General features: G+C 40.7%; 2 protein-coding genes across 4 annotated transcripts in view; one reads left to right on the top strand and one right to left on the bottom strand.

Moving 5' to 3' along the window:
* ext1b (exostosin glycosyltransferase 1b) overlaps positions 1–15,261 on the top strand; it is a 114,855-nt gene extending 99,594 nt beyond the window's left edge. Inside the window, exons 8-12 of one of the 3 annotated variants that reach the window (XR_008604123.1) lie at positions 3,811–3,900; positions 5,776–5,936; positions 8,358–8,529; positions 8,899–14,280; positions 14,365–15,261. Coding sequence is in view for 1 of the 3 variants with exons in the window: in XM_055017781.1 (XP_054873756.1) it covers positions 3,811–3,900; positions 5,776–5,936; positions 8,358–8,529; positions 8,899–9,084 (609 nt within the window). In the remaining 2 variants the exon portion in view is untranslated. Of the gene's footprint in view, positions 1–3,810; positions 3,901–5,775; positions 5,937–8,357; positions 8,530–8,898 lie in introns of all 3 variants that reach the window. The other 2 variants (XR_008604124.1, XM_055017781.1) reach the window with 2 other exon arrangements.
* Positions 15,262–20,435: 5,174 nt separating this feature from the next.
* The window catches only part of med30 (mediator complex subunit 30), a 46,786-nt gene continuing 43,109 nt past the window's right edge, over positions 20,436–24,112 (bottom strand). The window contains exon 5 of the mRNA XM_055018228.1: positions 20,436–21,144. Within this exon, the coding sequence (XP_054874203.1) occupies positions 21,049–21,144 (96 nt within the window). The 3' untranslated portion in view covers positions 20,436–21,048. The remainder of the gene's footprint in view (positions 21,145–24,112) is intronic.

Below are 24,112 nucleotides of genomic sequence, written 5' to 3'. Positions count from 1 at the left end.
TCGATCTGCGCAGCGCCGCTTCCATTAACGGACGGTTTGTGTGGTTTTAATTAAAGCTTGGTAATGAAAATGATCCACAGAAGAGCTGAAAGGCTGATGAACGACATGAGGAAAGATAAGGCGGCATTAATGACTCCATTTGTTTGTTTTTGCTCTAAACACAACCAAATATCTACATAGAAACAGTCAATATATATACAGCATTAATACACTCAGTACTGTTCAAACTGATACTCTAAGCTGGTTATATAACTGTATCATTTTCAGGTTTTGAACATTTGGACAGATTTTAGTTTCATTTTCTGCAAGGTTTGAGTCATTTTTAGACAAACTGTGTGATTCTGCAAAAGTTTTCAGACATTTTATGTGATTTTCGAGCAGTTTTGATATATTATGGGTCATTTTGGATGATTTTTGAGTCATTTTCGGAAAGTTTTTGTCATTTCCTCAAAGTTTCAGGGCAAGTTTGAAAAAGTTTGAGGTATTTTAGAAAATCTTTGGCTCGTTTTGGACAAATTATGAAGCATGAAACTAGCTGTTTGTTTTGAAAAATGAACAAAAATCAGATTCAGTGTTTAGACTGTGACACCTGGATGGATGTAAAACTGATCTGGTGTCATTTTGTTCTCGTTTTTCTTGTTTTGTGTGTCTATGAGACAGTATTTTTCTCCTTCAGGTCATTTTAATTGTCGTTGTTTTCATTTTGCTTCTGGCTTTACTTGTTTTGTGTTTGGTGCTTGACATTTTGTGTCTCATTTGTCTTGTTTTGTGTGATTTCGACTAATTTTTTCTGCTTTGTCTAGATTTAGACATTTTGTGTTTTTTTGTTTTGTGTCATTTTGTGTAACGTTTTGATTGTTTCACGTGTCTGATGATGATGCTCTGAGAAAATGAACAGAACCCAGATTCAGTGTTTAGACTGTGACACCTGGATGGATGTAAAACTGATCTGGTGTCAGTTTTTATCAGAACTCAGATGTGTTTTTCCTCCTAAATGTCATGGTTCTATCTGCTGGACTGATGAAGTTCTGAGGCTCAGAAATGATGGAAAAAGTCCATTAAAAAGTGATAAATCTGGACCCACCTCTATGGACTTCAAGGACCTGGAACTCTGGAGATATTCATAGTATGAAGGTAGAACTCTGATCATTGATAAAGTTACTGGAGATGAAGAACCAGATGGTTCTGGACTGATTTACTAAAAGGTTCTCTGTCAGACTGTTTCAGTAAATTATTGAACTTTCTTCAGAACACAATGATGGTTTTGTTTTTCTGTTTCGGTCTTTTTGTTGGACTTATTAACAGGAAGATAAACTCAGACTGCATCAGAATGTTCCTCCGTCTGGTTCGTCTTAGAAAGATGAACATTGGTTTGAGCTGCTGGTTCTGGTGTACGATTGGTTCTGGTTCCCTGCTAGTTCTAGTTTCCTGCTGGTTCTGGTTAACAGCTGGTTCTGGTTTCCTGGTAGTTGTGGTTTCCTGCTGGCTCTAGTTTTATTTTCTGCTCTGGTCTCCTGTTGGTTCTGGTTTCCTGGTTCTACTTCTCTGCTGGTTCTGGTTAACAGCTGGTTTATTGGTTCCAGCTTACAGCTGGTTCTGGTTTCCTGCTAGTTCTGGTTTCCTGGTTCTGGTTTCCTGCTGGTTCTGGTTTGATTTTCTGTTCTGGTTTCCTGTTCATTCTGGTTTTCTACTGGTTGTAATTTATAGCTCGTTCAGGTTTCCTGGTAGTTCTGGTTTCCTGGTTCCCTGGTTCTGGTTTCCTGCTGGTTCTTACATAAACCACTGAGACAGTAACATTGTAAATGATACGGATGTTTTTGTTTTTGGCCTGAAGTGGACCTTGGTTCTGTTTGGTGATCTTCTGCAGCAGGTTGATAATAAGTGAAGCTGAAGTTCAAGTTCAGGTTTCTCTCTTGGGGTTTCTTGATGTCTCCTGGTGTTTCTTAGGTCTTCTTGAGTTTTCTTGATGTTTCTCGAGTTTTCTTGGTGTCTCTTGGTGTCTCTTTGGTTTTCTGGCGCAGCTGATCCCAGAACCAGGTTGGATCTGCTCTGGATACAGATGAAGCTTCTCAGTGTAGCTGCTGTTTTGAAGAACAAATTTTCTGACCTTCAGATCTGAAAAACGACGTATTGGGACAATCTGAGTTTAACAGAAGCTGCAGTTTAATCAAAAATCCTCAACATGCTTCCAGGAAATGTCCGTCAGGGTTTCTACTGTTTGGTTTCGTCCTCCGTTAAATCTGCAGATTGTGGAGCAGAACAGTAAATTAGTGAAGCTCCGGTGAAGTTTCTGTTCTCACGTGTTCGTATCGATTTAAAGCTGCAGTAACAGAAGCCTGATGCTGAACATCTCTGCAGGATCTCAGCTTTCCTCTTCTTCTGCTGTTTAGTTGTTGTTTCTGAATCCATAAATCTGCAAGGAATCATTAAAAATGTAGATGTTGGAAGCAAAAGGAGGTTTTATTCTGAGATTTATCTCAGGGTGAAGCTCTGAGTTCACTGCAGGACTTTCTGTCCCTCTGCTCGTCTTTAAAACACATAGAATCAATATTTCTGCATTAAAAATGATCACCGCAGCCTGTTTGAGGAAGAGTTCACGTAGAGGACACAAGATCACGACTCTGATGGACTTTTTGCATCTTTCAGCTCATTTTCTTGGATTCTGACCTCAAGTCACTTCAGCTTCAGATAAAGAAGAAGCAGCAGAAACACAGCAGCTTAAATATCTTTACATGAATCTAACAAACAGTGTTTCTGTGTTGGTAACTGTTTGGAATATTAACATAAAAGGTGATTTTATGTGACAGTTTGTTTCTGATTCACTGAGTGTCTGAAGAAGTCAGTTGTTGCAACTTTAATGATCAGGTTTAGAAGGTAAATTACAACATTTATCAGCCAGAAACTGAAAACAAACCAATAAAATTCAACTTTCTGACAAAAATCTAAACCAAATCTGAGCCTAAAATCATGATATTTCCTAAAAATCACTTTTTCTACATGTCTTGGTTTAAAAAATTGTCTCTGTTAAGAAGAAAAAAGAAAATAAAATCAGGTCTATTGTTAACTCTATAACTGACCAATTTTTAGTTTCAAAACAGGATATTTCACCAGAATCTTTTGCATTTAAAAAGAAATGCCAAAAATAAACAATTTCCTCTCATCAGATTTGGTAAAAACAAAACAAAAAAATAGCTTTTTATCACAACTGAGATTGTATTTCAAAAACATGACAAACATGAACCATTTGCAGGAACCAGATTCTGTAAAAATGAAAAAATTCTGTCTTTTTTGGTACATCTGTGAAACCGTCAGTGACTCGGCTGAAACCAACAGTCCGGTGACAAAAAGTCAGAGTTTTCAGCTGAACTGCAGGCAGTGTTTCCACAGAGAGGAGACAAATAAATAGTTTAATCTCTACAGTGGAGACAACATTAGTTTCAGTGTTTTAAAATCTGTGGAAACATGTTTTTGTAAAATAAATAACCAAAGAAATTGAAGTTTAATTTCTTATTATCCCCCATTTCCATCATTCTAACTGCTGACAGAAGACATTTCTGAGTTCTCTCTGTGTTTCTGTAGAGCTGCAGGACTTTAGATTGAAAAATGAACCACAGTGAAGAAAAACGACACAGAAACTTCAGCTCAGAGGTTTATGGAAAAAACTTGGCATTTAGGTTCTGTTGGAGATCTTTGCTTGTTCTTCAGTTCTACAGTTGCTCTTTAATGTTTAATGTCATCCGTTTAGCCCAATGATCTGTTAAAGATTTCACAATAGTTTTAACTCTGTGTGCTCGGTGACGCCCCCTACAGGTGATGAGCAGCCGCTTCCTGCCCTACGAGACCATAGTGACGGACGCTGTCCTCAGTCTGGATGAAGACACAGTTCTGTCCACCACCGAGGTTAGACATCATGGTCCTCATCTTCATGTTTCAGTTTCCTGTTCCTGTTTCTGTTTCTGTTTCTGTTTGTTTCTGCTGCTGTTTCCTGTTTCTGTTTGTTTCTGCTTCATGTTCCAGTTCCTGTTTCCTGTTTGTTTGTTTCTGCTTCATGTTCCTGTTCCTGTTTCTGTTTCTGTTTGTTTCTGTTGCTGTTTCCTGTTTCTGTTTCCTGTTTCTCAGCTTCCTTCTTAAACTCCTCTGTTTCCTTCTGTCTCTGACTCTCTCCATCATTTCCTTCATGTTCCTGCTTCCTGTCTTCATCTCTCCTGGTTCTAGTCCACATGTTCTTGTTGTACCTGGGGACATGTTTTGGTGTCGCACTGCAGGAAGCCAGATGCTGCTCTGAGCAGAGTACAATTAGTCCCAGAAAGCTGAAAGTGTGTCCATGAAAACTGGATCCAAACAGAACCTAAAGGGTCAGAACCGACAGAACATAGAACAGCAGAACATAGAACAGAACAGCATTCTCCACGTTCTTTTCATTCAACCTTCGTGTAACTCTCTCTTTATCTGATTTAACAGTTTCATACTGTGTACTACTGTAGAACACATTATTCAGTACGTCCTGTGTACTACATCAGTTAGTAGAACGTAGTGGAGGTTTCAGACAGCTTTGTTCTTCATGTTCGTGTTTCTGGTGAATAAATGTTCTCATTGTTCTGGACGTTCTGGTTCTGTTGAGCAGAAAAGCGACTTTAATTTCTCTCATCTTCATTCCTTCACTGCAGATTTTTTTTTTTAAAACTGTGAAAAGAGTTTAAATTCTGAGGAGATAAGTGTTCAGTTTCCTTCATTCAGTCTGTGTTGATTTAAACTCATCAGTGTTTCAATGCAGAGCTGCTGTTTGTGGAACCTCTGAGGCCTTTTTCAAGTTTCTGTTGTATTATTAGATTTTATTTAGAGGAAACTGTTTCAGGAGGTTTAATTTCTTAGTTCTGAGTCTCGTTTCTCTGGATTCTCTCACTGTAATCACAAATAGTAAAGAAAAACGTACTTTTATTCCTCAACAAGACAACAAACACTGTCATGGTTCCACTTTCAGTCAGGCTTTATCATTTCTAAATAATGACTTTAATAACAACGCTTTAATACCATTAATAAATCAGGTCATTGTTGGTTTCTAAGCTGTAAATTCTCTCTGAGCTTCTTTGTTTGGTTTTAATGCAGCTGTAAATCCCAGAAGAACCAATAAGACATTGACGCTACAGTCATAAAAGTTGTTGAAATGTTGGTTCTTGGTTCAGAATCTGCAGGTTTGATGTCTGTTAGTGCTAGAAACTCCAATGTAGAGATTCTTCTGGAGGAAATGTTGTAGTGGGCAGATTTTAAAAAGGCAGAAATAACCATTTAAGTTTAAAAAGTCCAAACATCATTAATCCATAAACTCCACTGGTTGGTTTGAAGAGTTTGTTGTGTTCAAAATCCCCACAGAGATAATTTTATCAGCCAGAAACTGTACAAACAGAAAGAATCATCGAAAGTTTTAACCTTTCCGACAGTCCTTGAACTGAACATTTGTGATTTACTGTTTAGATAATCAACCAAACCAAGCTACAAACTGTGGCATTTCATTAAAATTATTCAATTCTACATGTCTTGTTTAAAAATTAACCAAAAATAAACCAGATTAATCAATAGTAGCTAATTAAAAATGTAAGTACTAAAATATATCCATCCACACTTTGGTTCCATTTTGACTGTCTGACAGTTTGAGCGTTCTTAACTGGTCTATAAATTGGTGGTAAAGGTTGATAACAGTAGGACTGATTAGACGCTGTTGTGTATTTAATGAATGTTCTGAGCCATAATGTGTGAACTCTGTGGTTCTGGTTCCAGGTGGACTTTGCGTTCACGGTCTGGCAGAGTTTCCCAGAGAGAATCGTGGGTTATCCGGCTCGCAGCCACTTCTGGGACAGCAACAAGGAGCGCTGGGGCTACACGTCCAAATGGACCAACGATTACTCCATGGTTCTGACCGGAGCTGCCATCTACCACAGGTACCAGAGACATGACAGTTTCTGGTCCAAATCCAGAGATCAGGAACCATCAAGGGTTTTTAACTGATCATATCTAAACCTGATCCTTAGTTTATGTCTGCTGTAGAGAAATTTACCCTACATTTACCCTCTAACACTACATTTACCCTCTAATGCTACATTTACCCTCTAACGCTACATTTACCCTCTAATGCTACATTTACCCTCTAATGCTACATTTACCCTGTAATGCTACATTTACCCTCTAATGCTACATTTACCCTCTAATGCTACATTTACCCTCCAAAGCTACATTTACCCTCTAATGCTACATTTACCCTCTAATGCTACATTTGCCCTCTAATGCTACATTTACCCTCTAATGCTACGTTTACCCTCTAACGCTACATTTATCCTCTAATGCTACATTTACCCTCTAATGCTACATTTACCCTCCAAAGCTACATTTACCCTCTAATGCTACATTTACCCTCTAATACTACATTTGCCCTCTAATGCTACATTTACCGTCTAATGCTACATTTACCCTCCAATGCTACATTTACCCTCTAACGCTCCATTTGTCCTGTAATGCTACATTTATCCTATAACACTATATTTACCCTCTAATGCTACATTTACCCTCTAATACTACATTTGCCCTCTAATGCTACATTTACCCTCTAATGCTACATTTACCCTCTAACACTGCATTTACCCTCGAACACTACATTTACCCTCCAATGCTACATTTACCCTCTAATGCTACATTTACCCTCTAACGCTACATTTACCCTCGAACACTACATTTACCCTCCAATGCTACATTTACCCTCTAATGCTACATTTACCCTCTAACGCTACATTTACCCTCTAATACTACATTTGCCCTTTAATGCTACATTTACCCTCTAATACTACATTTGCCCTCTAATGCTACATTTACCCTCTAACACTGCATTTACCCTCGAACACTACATTTACCCTCCAATGCTACATTTACCCTCTAACGCTCCATTTGTCCTGTAATGCTACATTTATCCTTTAACACTATATTTACCCTCTAAAGCTACATTTACCCTCTAAAGCTACATTTACCCTCTAATGCTACATTTACCTTCTAACTCTCTGGGTCAGATCTTCCCTCCTTCATGTTTCTTCTTCTTCCTAAAACCGCCTTTTCAGCTGTTTACCTCGGTGTGAATCGCTCCGTTCTGCTGTTTTCTTTCATGCTCTGTTCTGGCGTTCTGCAGGGATCACAGTGTTGCTCTGCTCTCCAGTGTTCAGTCGTCTTTCTTTTGATGCGCCACTTTGAAGCAGTGATCTGTAGATTATGAAAGTAGGAGTGATGTTTGCCGAGCACAGCCTCGGGAAACCAGTGTTTTGAGACTGAGTGTGTTTTATCCCAAAAGTGTCAATTTGTCTGCTGCACAGCTCTCCATGGTTCCAGCGTTTAGTCGGACTCCAGTCCTGTCAGCTCTAATGTGGCTTCACTCGGCTGTGATGGGAGAGTCCATTAGCTGCAGTCGGCCAATCGCTGCAGCCCGACGCTTAATCACTTCCAATAAATCAATCGATCAATCCGGAGCTCCACGGTCACTGAGAAGGGAATTTTAATCTGGAGTTTAACAAATATGTGCAACATTTACGACAAAAACGACACACAAAACACTTGAATAAAGCGAAACACAAAATGACAACAATAAGACAGAAAACACTAGTGAGACTAAAAGCAAGGATGAAATGTCAAAAACATGAGATGAATGACAAGTCAGACAAAAAAAAGACAAAAAGCAACAAAAACAAGACAAAATATTACAAAACTGAGACAAAATGACAAAAGAACAATGAACAATGTAGTATTTTATTTTATGATCAAAACAATTTGTCATGGTTTAGAAATGATTTTAAATTTATAGTTTTACTAATTTACAATCTGCAGTTAATGTCTTCTCTGGAATTTTTACACTTTGAGGGCTGGATTGGACCCTCTGGAGGACCGCTTTTGGCCCGCGGGCCGCATGTTTGACCATATGTGGCCCCTAAACCAGGGGTGCTTTAGATGTTTATTTGGCTGGAATGTTATTATTTGTTGTTTATTTAGTTTTGTTTTTGTTTCGTTCTTGCTGATTAGTTCATAGGTTCATGTTTGTTGTCAGTGCAGGAGGTGAGATGAACCGTTTAAAGGATTCATGTCATCAGAATTTATCTTCAGCAAAGCTGCAGTTTAAGGAATCCGTATGTTCTTTAAATACGAACCTGAGCAGCTGTGGATTCATTCAGTGCTCTAAGTTGAACCCTTTTTCAATCCAGAACAACCAAAATGAGACTTTAACTTTATTTTGGAGTCAGAAAAAAGACGATTTGCACTCTGAGTGTGTTTTTATTCGGTGTATGTAGATTAAATTGTGAGATCTTTAATCCCTCCTCCTCTTCCTCCAGGTACTACCACTACCTGTACACCAACTACCTGCCCTCCAGTCTGAAGAACATGGTGGACCAGCTGGCCAACTGTGAGGACATCCTCATGAACTTCCTGGTTTCTGCTGTCACCAAGCTGCCGCCCATCAAGGTGACGCAGAAGAAGCAGTACAAGGAGACCATGATGGGACAGGTAAGAAACACCCGTAGTACACCTGTAGTTCACCTGTAGTACGCCTGTAGGACGCCTGTAGTACACCCGTAGTACACCTGTAGTTCACCTGTAGTACACCTGTAGTTCACCTGTAGTACGCCTGTAGTACACCTGTAGTACACTTGTAGTTCACCTGTATCACACCTGTTATATACCTGTAGTACACCTGAAGAACACCTGTAGTTCACCGGTAGTACACTATAGTACACCTCTAGTAAACCCATACCACACCTGTAGTACACCTGTAGTTCACCTGTAGTACACTTCTACTGGTGGTTCTGCTGCTGGTCTAAATCCATACTTCTTCACAGCTCTGATACTAAAACTCTTCTTCTTGTCCCCCTCCAGTCTTCGAGGGCGTCCCGCTGGGCCGACCCGGACCACTTCGCTCAGCGTCAGACCTGCATGAACAAGTTCGCCAGCTGGTTTGGCGCCATGCCACTGGTCCATTCCCAGATGAGACTGGACCCGGTTCTGTTCAAGGACCAGGTCTCCATCCTCCGCAAGAAATACAGGGACATCGAACGGCTCTGACAGGACCGGCGCCCCCCGGTGGCAGAACCCACTCAGGGGGAGGCCCGAGACAGAGACTCGGTGGAGGTCCAGAGGAGTCGACCCCCAGCGGGACGGACCGGGAGGATCGCAGCTCCGTCTTCCACTCAGCACATTGCCAATGACCACAGAACCGCTGCTGCCAGAACCTGAAGCAGGAAGCGTTTGGCCGTGAAAACAAACGGGAAACAGACCGACGGACAAACGGACTGTTTCTACAAACAGCAGCACAAACTACTGACGACAAGAACACTCGGAGAGAATATTTTTTGTACCACGAGGACGAAACGGACTTTCCTGCTAACGGCACATGTGCAGAACGTAGAAGAGGGAAGGTGTTTGCAAACCTGGCAACCCGACCTGCCGCAGATAATACTGGTCGCCCCCGGCAACCATCCCAGAGGGGTGCACTATGAAGCAGACCGACAGGTTGTAGGCAGGTTTAGTGTCTTTAGAGCGCTGGATCACCACGGTAACTGATGTTGTGCAGCTAGATCACCACGGTAACTGATGTTGTGCAGCTAGATCACCATGGTAACTGATGTTGTGCAGCTAGATCACTATGGTAACCAATGCTGCACAGCCAGATCACCATGGTAACTGATGTTGTGCAGCTAGATCACTATGGTAACCAATGCTGCATAGCTAGATCACCATGGTAACTGATGCTGCGCAGCCAGATCACCATGGTAACCGCTATATTAATATGGTTTTTTTTGCTGCTCTGTCCTGATAAACTGATGATGCTGCAGCTAACAGAACACTGATCAGAAAACCGATCAATCTATTGGTCATAATCACAGATAATATTCAATCAGAACATTCATTTCACTTTGATTTGGCCAAAAACTAAAGTTTCTTTCGTGTCTCCTTCATTGTTTGTCAGACCTGAAGGAAGCAGCTGCTTTAAGAGTCACTGAGCAGCAAAATAAATACAATACCTGACATGAGGAATAGTTTTCCACCAACATTTATCTCGTGCAACTTTTTTATTCCTCACATCTCCTAATTAGAACAATCTGACTGAAGCAGGCGACACACAATCAGTAAATTCTGTGCAGACAAAGTGACTGATCCTGGTTAAAGAAGTATCACGGATGGATCATCCCTGGTTGTGGATCAGGTTTAGTTGATCCAGTTAACCCAGAGGAAGCCTGGTTCTGTTGAACTTGGTAGTGCACCTCTCTGCTCAGCTTCAGGATTCACCCCCACATTCTCTGCTCTTCAGTTGATTTGATTTCTGTACAAATCAACCCTATAAGAGTCTGAAATCCTCCGTCTTTAGATGTGTTCATGTTTGAAGCAGAGAAGGTGGAAGCGCTGGAGTCCGATCTGTTCCTGCAGCAGCCTGCTGAGGAACAAAGCAGCTGTTAGTTCTCACATTTCCATCCACTGACAAACATCCTCGGCCTGGAGTTTGTTTTCTCTCGGCTCTGTCCTTCATGTGTTGCTGTTTTAATGGCCGATCTGCTTCCTGTTATCACCGAGATAAGTTAGAAAAACATCTCATCTCATTTCATGTCCCATTTTCCTCCAGCTCTCTGCAGCAGTTCTACTTTTCTCATCTTCATTTTTTTTTTTGTTCCACTTACTTTCATCATCTTTTATTTCCTCCTTCAGACAGAGTGTGTGTGTGAGTATTTGTGTGTGTGTGTGTGTGTGTGTAAGTGTTGTGTGTGTGTGTGTGTGTGCGGAGCCTTGAAAAAGTTGGCTCATCCAACCATAAGCTCGAGCCGAGTACATTTTCCCTTCGTTGGAATGAGCGAAATGAACATTTCTGGATGAAATGGAGCAGAACGCTGCATTCTAACCCAAACTCGTTTCGTCCATTTTTTTCCTGCTTGCAGTCGGAGCTTCGTCCTCGCAGAGAAACAAAAAGTTTCGTGTCTTTAGTGACCAGCGAACGTTTGTGGAGAGATTTTTACCGCTGAGTGCTTCAGTGCCATTCTGACATCAGGGTCTGCCTTTAAACCACTTTATTGCACATCACGTTGCCTACATCAGTCTGAGACGCCGACGTGCTCTCGTGTTGAAATATTCCTTCATCAGCCGGCCGAGGCTCTGCCGCCTTTGTTTTTGTTTTTTATCTCCCCCTGACATATCAACGACCTCGCAGCCATTAAATTGACAGAAGGTTTTCTCCTCCATTTGTCAGCCAGAGATACGTTTAGGCTTCAATTAGGTAAAGCTATTTGACGTGGAGAGCTGCTGCTCCCAGAGGACGAGCTGTTGATGAAACAGTGAACATTATGGACCATTGTGTTGTGAAAGCAGTGACCCACAAACATGACCTGCTGGCAATTGCTAGCTCTGGGAGGACACGTTTTATCCTCCTCTGCTTCATTTATCACAACTGAATCACACCAGAACACAGTCTGCTTTAAATTATCTCCTCGTGTTGGACGACAAGATTAAAGTAATACGTGGGGATGTTCCGATCAAGGCCTTTTTCACTGATCAGTATCAGCTTTATTATGCAAAAATGTAAGACTAATCTCTTGTTTTTGTACAGTTTTGTACAGTATTATTCACCAATATTCGGCAGTGTTAATATTCATTTATCGTTTAACCGATAACGCGAATGAAGTACAGCGGATTTTTCCCCTCATGCTAGTTGTAAATGCAGGTGTATAGTACCACCTGCTACAGAGAGTCCTTGATGTACATCAGAATTCCGTTGCTACAGCACAACGTAAGTCGATTTTCGTCATAAGTCAGAACTCACACTGTCCTACGTGTCCCCTGTGTATAACAGTCCAAGGTGGCGTACAACCGGCAAATGAAAACAAAGCCGTCTTCCTCTTTAAGCGCTGACGACGTACTTGTCTGCTCTGCTCGAGAGCTAGTTCCACATAACCAGTTCCAACATAACAATGAAACGCCGTAGGTCGAGGACGTCGTAAACCGAGGACCCCCTGTGTATCAGTTTGGTTACATTGTTGAAACAAAAAAGTTTTGCTTGATTCCATTCGTTTTGGTCAGACGTCACTAAGCATCACAGAAGTCTTTATCATGGTGCCTGTTGCTAGCTAAACTCCCACAATGGATTGAACTCAAAGGAGGATTGATTGCAAAACACAGAAGATGTAGAAGAAGAATCAAGTTTAGTTCATACTGATGATGATTTTCAAACATTAAGACAAAGATTCTGGACCAGTACAGGTGGAAGAGTTTCTCCTTAGAATAGTAAATCAGTAGGTGTAATCATTTAAACCCTAACCAGGTACCGCAGCTAGTTTACAGTACTGTTTGTACTGTTCCAGCTCTGGTTGGAGGTCATTAATCACCACAGAAGTCTATTTCATGGTGCCCATTGCCAGCTAGGGTTAGGGTTATTCCACCCAAAACTTTACATAATTGATTTGTTTTATCACATTCTGTAGCCTGGAAAAGCTAGCTTCATGTGCAGTTTACATTTGTTGTAATGGTATCTGGCTCAAAAAGGTGGAGCCACTTGGTCTTTAATGCTCAGATTACAGGAAGTTCATGTGGGAAAGCAGAAAGCATTGTGGGAGTTTAGCTAAACTTAGCTAACTTAACTTTAGCTGGTGGAACAACCGGTTACTACAGCGGATCTACAACAGTGTTAAACAGGAAGAGGCCTTAGTGCTTCATATATGTTTAATCAGTGAAATTGTTAACCGCAATTAACCACTGAAGATATCCGGTGTTACAAAGGTGTCGTAAAGGGAGAGCACAGTTGTTGTTTTGGTTTCACTACCGGTTAGCAAACCAGCCTAGAGACGCAATACTGCCACCTGTGGGCCACGATGTGTAGCTAAAATGTCTGCAGTGTGGACATATTTTAAATTAGATAAACAGCTGTTTGTCATATCGAAGCCGCAAAACTTTGGAGAGGATGTAGTAACGGAGCATGATAGTATTAGATTTAGAATATTAAATGACTACGATCTGTATCTGGGAAAAAAAAAACATGAATGGAACATCCCTAAAAACATCTGCCGCCATCGGGTTCATCTTCAGTCCGACCTCACCGTCTTTAGCTTTTAGTGGCCTTTCTGTCAGCACGTCTCAGTTAATGTTCACCAGTCGGCTGACAACATCCAATCACTGCTTCAGCTTGATTTGTTTTTATGTTCTTCTACAGACTCCATGTTAATGTGTTGTTCCAGCTCTTCATATCAAACCAAACAGCTTCATGTTCTGAATATCAGGTTTAATTCTGGGTCTTTAGCTTTGTTTGCCAGCAGAGTTTTTTATCATCTGTTTAATGTGGAGTCGCAGCAAAAACTGGGAGAATCTGGTCCATATCTCTCATTGTTTGCTTCCATATCGAGCCTTTTGTGTCTGATTGAATTACTGTTGCTGGTCCAGAATCACCACCTCTTCACATCCCTGCGCTCAGCACTGTACATAAACACATATTTATTTTTACGAACAGACTGAGATGACGTCAAACATTCGACTGATGCTGCATCGCAGAGGGGAGTTTCTGCTATTTATTCAGTTTATCTCTACACGCTGTGCACATTAATCCACACAGACGCTGATATGCAGCTCAGATTATGTTTCACTCTGCATCACTTTTCTGGGGGAAGCATCCATCACACTCTGGTGTCTTTAATACAAAACTCCCCGAGAGAGATATAACATTTCAGACTCATCGCAGTCGACTTTTATCTCCTGGGAAGATTCATACGCCACCGATCCAGAATTGGATTGGGCCAAACCATCTCGTCTCTCTGCAGGAGTCAAATTGTAAAGTCCCAATAAAAGCAGCGCCAACTGACACATGAAAATAATAAGCAGCTGGGACCAGATGGAGACTCTGGTTGTGCTGCAGCGTCTTCCCTCATGCATTACAGTAATGTCGGAGCCGTTGTGTTTAAATGGCCTCTTTCACAGCTTGGTTCGGGTCACATCAATGACAGCGGCAACGTTTCCTTCGTTCTGCTGCTGTTCAACACAAAATCGACTCTCAGCCAGAGTGTGATGGATGAAATTTCTGTCCAGAAAACCTCTGCAAGGTTCTACATGCCTCTAAACATTATGCAAGTTCTTCTGAGCTCCAGCAGAGGTGTCTCAAGGTTCACCTGGAGCTGCAGGTGTTAGAAGGTTCACCTGGAGCTGCAGGTGTTAGAAGGTTCTCCTGGAGCTGCAGGTGTTAGAAGGTTCACCTGGAGCTGCAGGTGTTAGAACGTTCACCTGGAGCTGCAGGTGTCTGAAGGTTCTCCTGGAGCTGCAGGTGTCTGAACGTTCTCCTGGAGCTGCAGGTGTCTGAAGGTTCTCCTGGAGCTGCAGGTGTTAGAAGGTTCACCTGGAGCTGCAGGTGTCTGAAGGTTCACCTGGAGCTGCAGGTGTTAGAAGGTTCACCTGGAGCTGCAGGTGTTAGAAGGTTCTCCTGGAGCTGCAGGTGTTAGAAGGTTCTCCTGGAGCTGCAGGTGTTAGAAGGTTCACCTGGAGCTGCAGGTGTTAGAAGGTTCACCTGGAGCTGCAGGTGTTAGAACGTTCACCTGGAGCTGCAGGTGTCTGAAGGTTCTCCTGGAGCTGCAGGTGTCTGAACGTTCTCCTGGAGCTGCAGGTGTCTGAAGGTTCTCCTGGAGCTGCAGGTGTTAGAAGGTTCACCTGGAGCTGCAGGTGTCTGAAGGTTCACCTGGAGCTGCAGGTGTTAGAAGGTTCTCCTGGAGCTGCAGGTGTCTGAAGGTTCTCCTGGAGCTGCAGGTGTCTGAACGTTCTCCTGGAGCTGCAGGTGTCTGAAGGTTCACCTGGAGCTGCAGGTGTTCCAGGTGTTTCTGGAAACTGTCTGTTCTTGATTTGTGCCTTTTTATCAACAGTTGAGTTCTTGAACGTCGCCTGTCTTGATTGTTTCCAGCAGACCGAACTCTGCTTCGTACACTGGATGAATCACAACCTTCATTCTTCTCATCATCTTCATCTTTGTGTTTGGACACTGTTGCCACGGCAACGACGCATGACCACTTGCTGTTTCTGATTATTTATCAGTGATGGGCTGTATTGGGGAACGATCAGCAGCGCTCCTGCCGATGCGAGGACTCGTCCAGCCGTCCTGATGCCTTCTCCTCCCTCCTACCTTGTAATTAAGAGAAGACTTTTATAGAGGTCACAGATGAAATAGATAAAATGCCAATTTTGTAAGAATGATTTATAAAAAAAAAATAAACTCATATTTGATGATAACTGCATCTCTGTCCTGTTTGTTAACACACTGGTTTTACTGGTGTTCTTGGGTCCAACTATCAACTCATTCTGTCACCTGCATTTGTAACAGCAAGAAACCTGGGCAGTCCAATGTAGAACTTCAGTAATCCAGAAAGAAACTCTTAAATATGAAGGTAATTTACATATTAATCACCAGAACTTTATACGTCGCCTTTAACTTTGAGTTGCAAGAGTTTGTCCACAAAAGGTTGAAAACTACTTTCTCAGTAGAACCACAGCTTCTGGTCTGAACAGATGCAGCAATAAAATGTTAAAGATCCTGGATGTCCCTTAAAGTAACTAAGTAAGGTGTCTATTAATCTATTCATTAAGAAGATTTGGATACTACTACTACCTCATTTACTCCTAAAAGAAGCTCCCCAGATATGTTGGAAAACTCTAAATTGTCCTCCATATTTCTCCAGTTAACCAAGCTGAGATCATCTGAGAAACCGATTCACTGTTGGTTCCCTGCAAACTCCGATAATCATGACACTCTTCTCAACTTTTAAGGTTTGTGACTCTCACAAATATAGCATTCGCCGTTTTACATCCAGTCTGTTTCCTCTCATTAAATCTGGAATAAGATGTTGATGATCATAACATGACGTAATAAAATCACACATCCAAAATCTCTGCAGAGGCTTAAATATCTACATTTTATTAACCCAGAACCACTGATCGCAGTTGTCTTTGGGATCAGATCAGAGAAAATCAAGACATCTTAACTCTGGTTGGAGGTCATTAACCTCCACGTAAGTCTTTGTCATGGTTCCCGTTTCTAGCTAAACTCCCACAATGCCTGTAGTCTGATTGATGTATTCGCCAACGTTAGACTTTCATTCTCGCATTTTTCCTCACATATGCAGTGAAACATTCAGCTGCAGTGAAAGAGAGCAGCTCTGCACCACATGCAAACAAAACAGTGGACTACAGAGAAGAAAAGCTGATATTATATTCAGCCCTAACAGCTGGAGTGATGTTTGGAAAACACCATAACATCTGAAACGCTCATCTTCAAAGAACTCATCGTGCAAAAACAACAATAAAATCCATTCTGTATGATGTTTAACCAAAAATGTGAAGCATCAGAATCAAGGAGAAACTCTGTAGAAAATCATCAACCCTGCTGCTCCTAATATCGTAACTCCTCTGATGGAAACCTCCAGAGAGCAGGTGAAGTCCAGTCAAACACACAAACCTTTAAACATGAGTAAGAGTTCAGGATCCATCTGAGACTCTACAGGCCTGATGCTTTCATGGATCTACGCAGCGAGTTGAACGGATCCCGACCTGAGGAGAACGAGTCCATCTGTACAGGAATAATATCCACCAGCACTGAGCCGGTTTGTTAGCCGCTGCTCTACTTCTGTCCTTCCACGGCCTCCAACACATCTCAGCTTTGTTCTGAATTATTAAACACTCCGACATCCTGCACAGATCTGAGACCTGCTCACACTTAGATCACATTTCATGTTTGCATCGAACGAGCTCCTCTGGGAATTCTTCTTTCTTTTCTAATCTAAAGCTGAGAATTCTTCACAGTGAGGCTGAAAACACAAAGCAGACCAGAAGCTCCAGTTAAAGTGGCCTCTTTCAGCACAACTGAGCCTGGATTTAAAGAGAGAATTACCACTGATCAGACAAAAATTATCAAAAATAAACAACTCAGAACAGACGGAACCATTTCCTGATATTCACGACAGTTCCTGACGTGTGCTAAGGTGTTAGCAGCAGCTAGCAGACGGTACTCAGATGTTCAGTAATGACTGTAAGATTATTAGAAATTGAGAATTCTTATATAGAAATGGTGCAGGATTCAAATAAAGACGTGTTTCCTCTCTGCATGAAAATAAAGCTCTGAAAACGATGATTTGGATTTTTGTCACAACCAAAGTTTTCACTGAAAATTCAAGCAGATCTGCAGAAACTAACTCAGAAAGAACAACAGAAATGTTCAAATTGTTTGTATTTTCCAACACTAGATGAACCTGCAATAATTTACTCAACTGTAAGGATGCAGCTGAAAAATGAACTAAAAATCCATGTTAAATAAAAGCAGCTTCAGTTTGATGTCTGTAGCAGAACAACTAGTTTCAGCTCCAAACAGAACCTGGTGTAGATATTCAGCAGCAGGTTTTAGAAGGTTGGTGAAGTTTGAGATAAAATAATCTGCACCTCCAACTGTCTGCAGAAGCTGATATAAACTGGAACAACAGCTCTGATATTACAGTTTTTCTCAATTGATAAGACACTATTCCTGAAAAATAGCACACATTTCCCAACACACTGCACACTATGTTTTTTTTATTTGAACACAATTCACAAAGCACTGCACACTTGCATCAAAAGCACACTTTACTGTCAAAATCTGAACTTTGTCTTCAAAATTAAGACACACAAAGCAAAACTAGGACACTGCACTGCTAAATACAAAACACTCTTCTCTCACTGTGTTTTCACATGAAGTGTAAAAAAATGATACAGTCCTCAGAAATGACAACTTAAACACAAATGCATCCTATAAATGAATCAGAGGGGTCATTGCAGTGTCTGACTGTAGATTACAAAATAAAAATAATGTTAGACACAAATACAGCACTGTATTGTACACAGTACAGTCTGCAGATATTTACACCACGTCTGCATCAATTCTTTCAGCCTGGTCAGACCTCAGGACCTCATCAACATCACAAGCTATGTTTTCTCTGGAAAGAAGGACCTAGTGTGTCTGATCCAGCCCTGACATGCATCAACAGAAACATCACCACATGCCAAGACCACTGATTGATAGAGATTTTCCTGAATGTATGGCTGCTGCTCATATACCTTCCACCTCCATGTAGAGAAGAATTCTTCTATAGGATTCAGAAAGGGAGAATATGGTGGCAGAAAAACCACAATAACTTGGAGGTTCATATTGAACCATTCCTGAATCAATAGTCCTCTATGAAAACTAACATTGTTCCAGATGTATTCATGTGTATCATCAGAATCCAACTGAAAAACTCGCTGGAACAAACACACACAAAACACAGAAAAAGTCAGTCATGTACACTTTCTGTAATTTTACCAGCACTTGTGAATCAGAATTATGCATGAGATATTTTACAGTATTCTCAGAACATTTCTGACTGCTTGTATTGTTCCAGTATAGACATGTCACTGAAGTAGCAAACAACATTTACATACATGTAAAGTAAACCACAGTAAACCTGAAACCATTTACTTTATGCACCATCTTTACCATCTGCTGACCTTAACAACAGATTACATTCTGAACAGCTAATTCTGCTTCCCAGCAGGTTTTATAGTGTGCAGTTCATTGGTAAGTGTTTTCAGTTCTGACCTGTTGTGTCTTAATTGTGACAGCAGTGTTGGAACAGTGTCCCAGTTCTGCTTCCTAGTGTTCAATTTTTGAAAAATGTGTACTATGAGTGAAAAAGTGTGTTCAAATGAGCAAAAAATGTGTTCAGTCTTTTGCAAAAAGAGTGCAAGAGTTTTGGAAACCTCATCCTCACTCAGATAAATGGAGGGAAATATTCTCTGACTTGTTTGTGTTTCTTTAAACCAATCAGTCATCTCAGGTGGAGATCAGCTCAGAAAACAGACGTTGTTTTGGCTTAAGTTGGGTAAAAATCTATCAATAATACTAACATACTTAGCGTATGACCCAAATCTTCAGCCAAACTTTAAATCTTCAACTTGCAGGTTCTTGTTTGGAATCTGAATCCAGTCAAATGTGGATAGAAGAAGGGAGGAGAAGGTTAAATAAAATACACAGAAAAACAAGAGTTGATCAGTCATCAAAATCGAATTATTCTACACGTCATAAAAAAATTTCACAAACTTAAACTTTCAACTTCTGTAAAAAAATTTTTAAAAAATGCATTCTGACATTTCATTCTCTTTTTTGATGTTTTTTGTCTCATTCTTTGTCATTTTCAATCTATTTTTGTTTTTGTCTCAATTTTAGTCATTTTCTATTTTTGTTGTTTTTTAAATTTTTTGTCATTTCAATCATTTTTGTTATTCTTTGTCTCAATTTTTTTTGCCATTTTCAATCTTTTTTTTGTCTGATTTGTCTAATTTTATGGATCCATGCTTCCATGTTGTTTACACCAAATTCTGTCCATCTGAATGTTGCAGCTGAAGTGGAGACTCATCAGACCAGGAAACGTTTTTCCAGTCTTCTATTGTCCAGTTTTGGTGAGTCTGTGTGAATTGTAGCTTTAGTTTCCTGTTCTTAGCTGACAGGAGTGGAACCTGGTGTGGTCTTCTGCTGCTGTACAACATCTTCTTCAAGTGCTTATTTGAGTTCCTGTTGTCTTTCTATCACCTCCAACCAGTCTGCCCAGTCTCCTCTGACCTCTCACATCTACAAGACATGCTGGTCCACACAGCTCACTGGATATTTTCTCTTTTTCAGACCGTTCTCTGTAAACCCTAGAGATGGTTGTGGTGAAAAGCCCAGTAGAACAGCAGTTTGTGACCAACAACCAACAACCATGCCACGTTCAAAGTCCCTTAAATCCTCTTTCTTCTCCATTCTGATGCTCGGTTTGAACTTCAGCAGGTTGTTTTGACCACGTCTAGATGAAGAAAAGCAGTGAGTTGCAGCCATGTGATTGGCTGATTAGATATTTGTGTTGACCAGCAGTAGAACAGGAGTAGTGTACCTAATAAAGTGTATCTGCAGTATGTGGAGACAAAATTTGGTTTTCAGTGTTTTAACATCTGTGGAAACATGATGATTCCAGGATTTATTAGCTGGTTATTTTTGTAAAATTAACAATCAAAGACATTTGTTTTTACGCTTTTTCCTGGTTTCCATCATTCTGTGACAGAAGACATCTGAGTTCTTCATCTTCCATGGAGCTGCAGGACTTTAGATTGAAAAATGAACCACAGTGAAGAAAAATGAGGTTTAAACCATGACTGTCAGAGGATTACTACACGTCGTTGTAATTTCTAAACAGCCTCTGAATAAAAACTGATGAAAGCGTAACGTCAGACCGCTGTCCAGCTTCAGTCCTTCGTGGTGAAAACAATCAATCATCAGTTTTAAACAACTCTGTTAACTTTTCCAAGGCTCTGGGACGTTTGACGGAAACACACTCTGACACGCTGATGAAGAAAAATGACTGCAGGACTCCGTTAGAAACCACAGCACGGTTTATTTTTCAGCAGAATCTTAACAAGGCGTTTAAATGATGCGTCGACTCTGATCAACACGGACAAGTTCAAAAAGACAGCAAAGACTCATGATAGAAAATCCTTCATGATGCTATGAGCACAACGTTAGGATTAAATAGAATATCTGTGCTTCTAGTACCTACAAATAGATGAAACAATAAATCCACTCTTAATGCCGACTGAAATGGAGAACATGCAGGCAGACGGAACACTTCCTGTCTCCACGTCTTCACACTTCGTCTCTCTGAGTCTCTATCGTCTCAGCTTCCTTCTTCTTCTGGAGGTTAATCCCAGTTAAAGACTCATTCTCCAGTAAAGTGCAGCTGCAGCCTCAGCTGGTCTCATTCAGCCCCAGTATGGAAACCAGCAGGGGTCTGCAGCCAGCCGTGTGTGTGTGTGTGTATTCCTGTATATATTTGTGTGTTTGTGTATTTCTGTATATGTTTGTGCATACGTGTATTTCTGTATATGTTTGTGTGTTTCTGTATTTCTGTATATGTTTGTGCGTTTGTGTATTTCTGTATATGTTTGTGTGTTTCTGTATTTCCGTATATGTTGTGTGTTTGCTGCTCAGCTCCGGACTGCCAGCATGGAGTTAATCTCCCAGATGAGGTTTCGGAGTTGGTCCATGAGCTGCTTCAGCTGCTGGTTCTTCTGCTTCAGCTTCTGCAGGAAACAACAGCACAGAAAATACATAATTTAGACAAAAAAATAACAAATATAGAAATAATAAATATGAATATCAGAGCGCTGTGGCTATTTAAAAACCCTTCCGTCTGCTCAACCAATTAAACCAAAGATCTGAAGACCTAAAAACTGACAAAACACTTCAACACAAAAGCAAAAATCTGCTGCATTTTTCAGCACAACACAAATGATTTAGTTTCAGTTTCGGTCCTCTGATGTCATTTTATCAACGCAGCAGAGAAATCACATTCATTGTAACACTGAAAATGCCTGTAAAGTGGAATTTATTAACCGTGTGACTGAGAAACACTCCAGATGTTCCTTCAATCAACAGATTCTGTTTCTGCCCTTCAAACTCGGTCGAGTTAATCAAATAAAAAGTTCAAATAAAAACATGTTTGATTTGTTTGCTTTAGTGGTTACTGACTGAATTAAGATTGTTGAGAATTAGATTTAGCTGAGACCACACAAAAACACAGAAACCTCAGTTTATATCCAGTTTCTATTTAGGAACATTGAGGAAAATCAGCCTCAGACACACACTCTGATATTTCACTGGACCGCCTTTAGCCCTGAGAACGACACAAGTTGCATTAATCTTCTACCAAGATCTTGATGATGGGAGAGTCGGACCGCAGCACAAAGTGTTCTCCAGAACATCCCAAAGATCCTCAGTGGGGCTGAGGTCTGGACTCTGTGGAGGACAATCCATCTCCTGCTCCCTGATCCACTCATTCTCAATGTGACCCCATGAATCCTGGCATCATCATCTTGGAACATGTCCATGAACATCAGGGAAGAAAACTCCATTGATGGAAAGATCTGATCATTCAGTATCTTCAGGTATCAGCTGACCTCATTCTTTGGGAACATAATGTTGCTGAACCTGACCAACCCCAGATCATAACCCAAACCCCCACAGGCTGGTAGGTACTAGCCATGATGAGGGCATCACTTCATCTGCCTCTCTTCTTACCCTGATGCCCCCATCACTCTGGAACAGGGTAAATCTGGACTCATCAGAACACATGACCTTCTTCCATTGATCCAGAGTCCAATCTTTATGCTCTGTAGCAAACTGAAGCCTTTTTTCTGATTAGCTTCACTGATCAGTGGTTTTCTTAGAGGTTCAGCTGTTTAGTCCCAATCCTTTGAGTTCCCTTCACATTGTGTGTGTGGAGTTCTACTGTTGGTTTCCTACGATCATCTAAGAGTTTGTTGCGACCACATTTCCTCCTCAGAGATGATGGTTCTCCACTATCCTTCAGGTTTTAATGATGCATTGGACGGTTCTTAAACTGATTTTAGTAGTTTCATCTCTTTAGTTGTTTTCTTTGCTTGATGCAGGCCAATAATTTGACCCTTCTGAGACAGATTAACATCCCTTCCATGACCACAGGATTTGTCTTCCAACATGGTTGTTTAAGAAATGAGAAGCTCCTGACTGCATCAGCTATGGTTCAATAAGTTGTTGCAGCTGAAACGTATTCATCACTGCAGTAATTATCCAATGGAAAGCTCTTACCTACTTATTTGCTTAGTTAAATTCAGTTGGCACCTTTTACTTTGGAGAGGCAGTGGAAAACACCAACATCTAGACCTCTATGAACACCAACATCTAGACCTCTATGAACACCAACATCTAGACCTCTATGAACATCTAGACCTCTATGAACACCAGGTTCTGTTTCCTAGTTTAAATATCTAAAAACTGGAACCTTCTCTGGTCAAACTTTCCACACACCAGATTCTACTGATGTTAGAGCCTCAAAAGTTGGTGAAATGTCGACCAAAGACTGTATTTTAGTAGAAACATGGATCCATCCATATATATACATACACTTACAGGAACTTTATGGGGACGTAATACCAGCCTGGATTGGAGATTTGAATACATTTCCATTTTAAGGGGCCAATAATTAAACATAAAAATATTCATTATTGTTATTTTGGACCATTTTGAGTAATTTTCGACAATTTTTAGTAATTTTGACAAGTTGAAAGTCATTTTTGGCATATTTTGAATCATTTTGGACAAAATGGGGGTTATTTTGGATGGATTTCTAGTAAAAATAACAAAAACCCTGGAATGTTGTCGACATATGTAAGATTCTACTGATGTTAGAGCCTCAAATGTTGGTGAAACTTCAGCATCAACATGATCACCAGCTGCACCACAACTGGTTTCAGCTTCACAATGGGTTAATCATGTTGTTCCAAGCAGACCACTGCAGGAGTCTGTAAATGATGTTTAAACGATCACCTGGACTCCGTCACAGTTCCACCTGGATAAAGATCTGTACAGTAATTAGCTGTCAGAAACTTAAACTCACTGCAGAGAAGGAAGACGAACACTGGAGGAAACAAGAGGAAATTAAATCACGTAAGTGCTGCTGGAATGTGGCTAAAAACAAGAGCTGAGGGAAAAGGAGGTAGTTTTAACAGTTTCAGCTGAACTGAGCACAAATCTAAGTTTAATGCTTTGTTTGCCTCCACTTCAGGGATGCAGTTTTTGTACAGTTTTCTGAACAGATAACAGGCAGCATCATCATTCACCAGTCAGTCATCTAATTAAGTCCATATGACTCCTCATGCTATATCTAAAAACAGCCGTGAATTAAAAGCTTCTAGAAGAGCTTTAGCAACTTGGTCTGCAGAAATACTGTCCTGCTACACTTCATCTCAGATAGACATGGTTGGAAGTTTCATTAATTTTGGTCAGAGGTCATTAAATGTCACAGAAGTCTTTGTCATGGTGCCCATTGCTAGCTAAACTCCCACAATGCTCTCTGCCCGCCATCATGCATCTTTAATGGTGAAAGAAAAAGAAGTAGATGAAAATCCGGTTCAGTAAATAATGGTGATGGTTTTTTAGGACAAAGATTCTGGACCACTACAGGTAAGAAGAGTTTCTCCTTAGATTAGCAAACTAGTAGGTGTAAACATT

The sequence above is a fragment of the Amphiprion ocellaris genome, chromosome 15 (genome assembly GCF_022539595.1).
Source record: "Amphiprion ocellaris isolate individual 3 ecotype Okinawa chromosome 15, ASM2253959v1, whole genome shotgun sequence".
In the NCBI taxonomy this organism is placed as follows: Eukaryota; Metazoa; Chordata; class Actinopteri; family Pomacentridae; genus Amphiprion; species Amphiprion ocellaris.
The sequence above is the reverse complement of the archived record's forward strand: the minus strand, read 5'-3'. Positions and strand labels throughout refer to the sequence as shown.